This window comes from Tribolium castaneum, chromosome 1, assembly GCF_031307605.1.
Source record: "Tribolium castaneum strain GA2 chromosome 1, icTriCast1.1, whole genome shotgun sequence".
NCBI lineage: Eukaryota > Metazoa > Arthropoda > Insecta > Coleoptera > Tenebrionidae > Tribolium > Tribolium castaneum.
Window position 1 is genome coordinate 5055245 of NC_087394.1, and position 6391 is coordinate 5061635.

Sequence of the window (6391 nt, forward strand, 5' to 3'; positions counted from 1 at the left end):
AATAGGCCAAAACATATTAAAAATAGTTTGTTTTTAGATTCAATTTAGTAATTTTTTTGGTTGATTTTTGAAAGATTAACGAGATAGCAACACATTTTGGAAAATTCGGTAAAAAATTCTGTAATTTTTCACTATTTATTTGAGTGTTCCAGCAAAGTTTCTTGACGGAATTAAGAAAAGATGCACTTTTCCACTCTCAATTAATACTGAAAGTTTTAAGAACTGTCAAGAAAACTGATTTTTAATGATATTTTTGACATGTTTTTTTATCTCGGTGTAGCCTCACGTTCAAAATGAAAAAAAAATTTCCTATTTCATTCGCACAAGAAACTATTGACTTTTAGGCTAATTCTGAACGAAATTTTTCAAAATAGTCGAATTTCTAGTTAAACAACGGTTGAAAAAAGCAAAAATATTGAGATTTTTAGCTCATAAGTTAGTTACTTTTTCTTTTGTTTTAACAAAATCTTGCTTAAGAGGTCCAAGAAAACAAAGATAACAAGTTTGAAATATGATACATTACATATTGAAAATATATGATTATTATTGAGAATTATTGTATTTGTTTATATAAAAAAATTGCAAAACACCCATCTTTGGTCGCCGTGGATAAGATTTTTTATTTTTTTACTGTTTTTTCATCATAATAAAACTATCAAGCCCCGATTGTATAAAGCTGTGTCTACTTTAACAAAATTTCGACAATCAATTAAACATGAATAAAACAATCAACACGTTCAAAAAGGGGTCACATGATCAGTTAAAATCATGTTAGTTGGCACATCTTTATATAACCGGCCAAAAATATATTATTTTAAGTTTGAAAGTTAAAAAATATTTTAAAGATGCGAGTAAAGTTGTTGCAAATTCCTTTATTGTAATATGATAACTATGAACTTATTATACATGTTTCATAAACCTACTGATTTAGAAACGGAATTTAACAATGACTTATCTGCCTTCTTATAGGCAATGCTTACTTTATTGTAGTTATACACATTCAATCCCATACAAACACATTTGAGATTTTCATTTGATTTTTCTGAAAATTTCTACGTAACGTTTACTTTCAATTTGTTTAAAAGCTTTTAATACTTTTAATGGAGAAAATTCCTAAAAATTTATATGATTTCCCAAAAGTAAACATCAGAAAAAGACGTAAATTGGAGGGGGGGGGTAAATTTTTCCATAGTACTTTGTCTTCTTCGATTCTGAAAGCTTTATCTGTAACACCCCAATATTCGACTATGCCTTCATGAAAAATCTTGGAATATTTACAGAATTAATAAAAATAAGTGCAAAACACTCCCAGTTTTCTTTCCGACCGTCAAAAACTTGAAAACATATCCTTTCTTAGATATCTCCAACTGCGTTTTCATTGCTGGGCCTTAGTTGGGACAATAAAAAAAATGTAAAATATAATCCGTAATTTACAACATTTAATAAAAAGCAAGTAAATTCCTTCGCTAACCACGCATACTCTTCCCTTCATGATAACTTCCGAACTGTTCTTCATTAATGTTTACCAAGCAACCAACAGAGATCTTTCCATCACTAGCCAAAAATACACCTAGAAGAATTTTATTTTCAGTAGTGATACTAGAATTTGAACAGACGTTGTAAATTTTTTTATCCAATAGCTGTTCAAGAGCCGCATCTACACTGTTTGCACTGTTGAAGTGTTTAATTTCCATTACTACCGATGTGTTATCATTTATCTTGAAAAATATATCAATTCTGGGTGAACTACCGATGTCAATTTTGGGTTCAGCATACATAGCATCAAGCCAATCCTCTATAAGAAAATATAAATCAGCTTGTATTTCAAAATAGTTGCTGGGGATCTGTGATTGTCTTGTCTTGTCTTAATCTGTGTTATCGTTTTGATTAAACTTTATTATAAAAATATGTCAGCTTTTTAATATCACAATTACAAAATTAAAAAAACCTCAAATTTAGTAAGTTGTGTTAATTAAATTAACGCATTATTTATTTTAAAAACTTTAACGTTTTTGCAAAATGTTACAGACATTTTTCACATAAATAAAATAACACAGTTTACATTATTATTTCTTCAAAAAAAAATTCTAATTAATTTTCGGTCAGATGCACATGCGGTTAGAGTTGACTGTTGCTCGTTTTGGCGCCATAACTCCATAACCTTACCTGTTTTGACAGTTATGTTTTTTACTTTTCAAACTTTGCTTTTTATTTACTATATTATACCGATACGTAAGGCAGGAACCAAATTACTCGAGTACCAATTTCATTCAAATTTTTTAGTTTGATGGTAAGATCGCAAGATGGTCTGTGAAAATTCAACATTTAATTACGAGCATTGTATTGTCACAAGACACGATGAAACGGATTCAGAGGATTCCGAGGCTTGTGCATCATTGGAACAAGGTTCTGAGCCTGCTTCTGAACAATCAGAAGTTGATTATTATGCACTCCTTACTCCCGAGATGATAGAAGCTGCTAATTTAACACCAACTCAAACTTTTTGCTTAATGTCTGGGACCATAAACGAGCTTAAGCAAAATGTGACTGATTTAAATACAGATGGTGAGAATAGATATTCTATTGTTTTTTTTATTTGGTTACGTAAAACCTTTCAGACGCTGCGAAAAAAAATTTACAGAAGGGTTTAGATATTTTAATGATGGCTTTAAATAAACACAGTCAAATATTTGGAATTGACAACGTACAAGAACCACAAGAAAATGTGCAATGCTCAAATGTAATTTATACATACAGGTTGACCTAGGGGTGCATAATCGATCTATAACTTTTTTATTACTTAAAATATTGCGATTCTGTTTTCATTATCCGATAGGGCGACTTAAAGTCCACAAACCAAAAATGTTTTTATTGTACACGGGGTGTTGTATAAAGGGTGGTGAACAAAAGTTACATTTTTTAAATGGAACACCCTATACATTTTTGCATGATTAGATTCTACGCAAAAAAATAATGTAACTTTATATAAACTATTACGGGTCTTTCTCTTTTCGTTTCGGAATTATTCAACTTTTCGTTATCAAAAAGACCAATTTTTGAAAAATCGCTGCAAAGTCGCCTGTAAATATTTTTCGGCAAATTTGCAACAGAAAAATTCAGAATACCATGTAGTTTTAGGAAATAGTCTACTTTTACTTGAAACACGGAAATAATGTACAGGGTGTGCCAAAACGCAAAAAGTTAAATAGCTCATTTTTTTTAATCGAACACCATGTATTTCTTTACATGTGTCGATTGCATTTTTCATAAGCTTTCTATTGATATGCGGTTTTTATAGCAAATTTACAATATTTGTTAAAGTGTTCAAAAAATAAAAAATAAATTTTTTATTTATTTTATTAATAATTCTTGATGAGTGAAATTCATTTATGTATCAGGTAATAATTAGATTACTTGTGTAATTAGTCACATTAGTACATGTCAAAAAATTAATTACTATTTGACTATCAGATTCTAGGCTAACAAATTTTCTTGTAATAAAATATATTTTTTTGAACAATTTCGAAAAATATTTTAAATTTGCTATGCAAACCCTATACCGTTAGAGGGCTTATCAAAAATGTTTTCGATACATTTAATAAAATACAGGATGTTCCATTTGAAAAAAATGATTTAACTTTTTGCGTTTTGGCACATCCTGTATGTTATCTGCGTGCTTTAACTAAAAGTTGTCGATTTACTAAAACTACAAGGTATTCTAAATTTTTGTGTTGCAAATTTAACGGAAAATATTCATAAGCGACTTTGCAGTGATTTTTCAAAAATTGGTCTTTTTTATAACGAAAAGTTGAATAATTCCGAAACGAAAAGAGATAGACCCATAATAGTTTATATAAAGTTACATTATTTTTTTGCGTAGAATCCAATTATATTATTTGCGTAGAATCCAATTATGCAAAAATATATAGGGTGTTCCATTTAAAAAATATAACTTTGGTTCACCACCCTGTATACAACACCCTGTGCATAATAAAAATATTTTTAGTCTGTGGATTTTAAGTCGCTCTATCGGATAATAAAAACGTTATGGCAATATTTCAAATAGCAAAAAAGTTATAGACCGATTACACACCGCTGGGTCACCCTGTATAATAATTTAGGTCTGCAAATATGGGATTTTACAATTTTTGCAGCAACTTAATGAAGAACCAATAAATAACGAACCAGTGACACAAGTCCATAAGCCAAATGGAGTGGCCACAAAAACTAACAAAAAAAACCAAACGTTCTGTGGAAGTGAAAATAATAAAATAATTGCGAAAACTAAAACTCAGTTAAACAACACTTTAATTGGGGTACCAGGAGAGGTGCGCAAGTCGCAAAGAATCAAAGACAATGAAGGTACAATATTTTATTTTGAGTTGGCAAATTTTGAAATCACGGGTCACTCGATATTTTCAGGGAAAGAGCCCTTGCATCTGAATCAAGTGGCCTACATTGAAAAAAAAATAAGAGACGCTCTCGGGGATTCCCAGCCAATAAACATTAAGAAGAATGAATTAGGCACAAAATGTAACGAAAAAAGACAAACGTTGGGTGAAAATGGCAGTACAGCCGATCCTCAAGTAAGCAAAAGTTTTATTGTTTTCGACTTATTAGCGAAATCTTAAAAAATATCATATTTTACTGTAACATACAGAAAATCGTTTTGTAATGCAAACGTACAACTTTTACAGCAACTTAGTGAAGAACCAAACGAAGGGACAGTCCCTAAGCAAAATGAATCACACACAAAAAATAACAAAAAAAGACAGACGTTCTCTGGGAATGAAAATAATCGAACGATTGCGAAAACAAATGCTCAAATAAGCAAAACTTTAATTGGAGTACCGGGAGAGCGCCGCAGATCTCAACGAATCAAAGACAACGAAGGTAATTTATTTATTTATTTATTTTCGATGATTTCGAAATTGGGTTGGCATTTCCAGGGAAAGAACCTCTGCATGTGTTGGATGGAATAGCCTACATCCAAAAAAAAATTAGAGAAGTTCTCGGGGATTCCCATCTGGAGCCTGAAAAACCCAAACGTCCAGTTAAAAGAAAGACGCAGAGCTTGGCTGGAACACGAGCCAAAAAAGGTTAGTTTATGTCCCCAGGAAAAAAATTATATATATATATTTTTTTTAGCAAAAATTAGCGAATCTTGTGCAAATAAGACTTGTAAGTATGCACAATTATAATAAATTTGGAAAAATTGTTTTTATATAGTTGGAGGACCTGGCAATGCCAAGACCGCGAAGAGACAGACAAAAAGGTTGAACGTTTTGGAGAGAACCTGGCCAGGTGATTATTTTTTGTTAGTGTTACCAACTTAATTCCAAAAAATTGGGCCATTTTGATCAAAAGTGTAATAAAGCTTGTTTTATAATTTTTCAGTAGTGAGTTCAAGTACAAGCATAAATTCATCAAACACAAGCAGGACGAGAAAATTATACTCCCCGAGTTCATGGCTGCAGTCTTTAAGTAGTAATTTTTTATAAAACAGGTTTTTACAATTCTTTATAAGGTTGCCTTTCTTGTTATATACTTTTATCTTACATAGCTATTGTAATAGTATTGAGTTAAATAAAATATTTTTTTACAAGAACCGAGGGTTTTGTCAAAACCTTGACACTAGTATAGAGTTATAACTAGAGACCGGATTTTTACGTGTCAAAATTACTGTTACAGGAAAAATAAAAACAATTTTTATTGCAATAAATTTCACCACAAAAACAAACACGTCAAAAACTTAAAATTGTCTGTTAGACAAAAAAATTAATTAACTGTTAAATCTAAATATTGTTCTAAATTTGCTGTTTTCTGTAAGAATTCTTCTCAACCTAGAAAATGACCAAACTGTACGGACATACATATTAGTACTAAAATCAGGCACCTCTGCATTTTCAATATATTTTCATTCAATTAGCATTTTTATTTCTTCAATAGATTTTTATTTTCAGAATTTTTTGTATAGTTTGTCATTAAATAATTTTTTCCACAATTGGGATAAAAAAATTTTTTATCATTGTTTTGACAACAATTTTGTTATGCAAATTTTTGTTATAAGTGTCTTTTTTATTGCTGTATCAATGGCCAAAAGGGCATTGTGTGACAAAACCTATTTTGGGATGAAATGGGATATTGTATTTTTGGAGCTAGAAAATTTTATTTTTTTTTAACATTGTTCCGACAACAGTTTTGTTATGCAATTTTTTGTAATAAGTGTCTTTTTTATTGCTGTATCAACGTCCAAAAGGGCATTGTGTGATAAAACCTGTTTATGAGTGAAATGGGATAAAAATTGGGATAATACATTTCTGGACGCAGTAAAGTTTGTTTCTTTAATATCATTTTTTTAATGATAAATGATGATGACAATGATAAAATT

General features: G+C 30.2%; 1 protein-coding gene across 5 annotated transcripts; it reads left to right on the top strand.

Annotated features, from left to right (window-relative positions):
* The first annotated feature begins 2129 nt into the window (after window positions 1-2129).
* LOC103313614 (uncharacterized) lies at window positions 2130-5608 on the top strand. Of its 5 annotated transcripts, none has more exons than XM_064357994.1 (10): window positions 2130-2232; window positions 2284-2565; window positions 2619-2740; window positions 4155-4362; window positions 4423-4586; window positions 4698-4893; window positions 4950-5099; window positions 5149-5181; window positions 5230-5317; window positions 5398-5608. In XM_064357994.1, the coding sequence occupies exons 2-10, from the start codon at window positions 2304-2306 to the stop codon at window positions 5486-5488; spliced, it is 1314 nt and encodes a 437-aa protein (XP_064214064.1). In that variant the 5' UTR covers window positions 2130-2232; window positions 2284-2303; the 3' UTR covers window positions 5489-5608. The 5 variants fall into 5 exon arrangements, with proteins under 5 accessions (XP_064214064.1, XP_064214069.1, XP_008195537.2 ...); XM_064357999.1 differs by having other exon boundaries at window positions 5401-5608; XM_008197315.3 differs by having other exon boundaries at window positions 5230-5304.
* Window positions 5609-6391: the final 783 nt, after the last annotated feature.

Coding starts and splice junctions, on each gene's coding strand:
- LOC103313614 (XM_064357994.1), top strand. CDS start 2,304: ATGGTCTGTGAAAATTCAACATTTAATTACGAGCATTGTATTGTCACA. Junction 2,566..2,618: donor GACTGATTTAAATACAGATG/GTGAGAATAGAT, acceptor AAAACCTTTCAG/ACGCTGCGAAAAAAAATTTA. Junction 5,318..5,397: donor TGGCCAGGTGATTATTTTTT/GTTAGTGTTACC, acceptor ATAATTTTTCAG/TAGTGAGTTCAAGTACAAGC.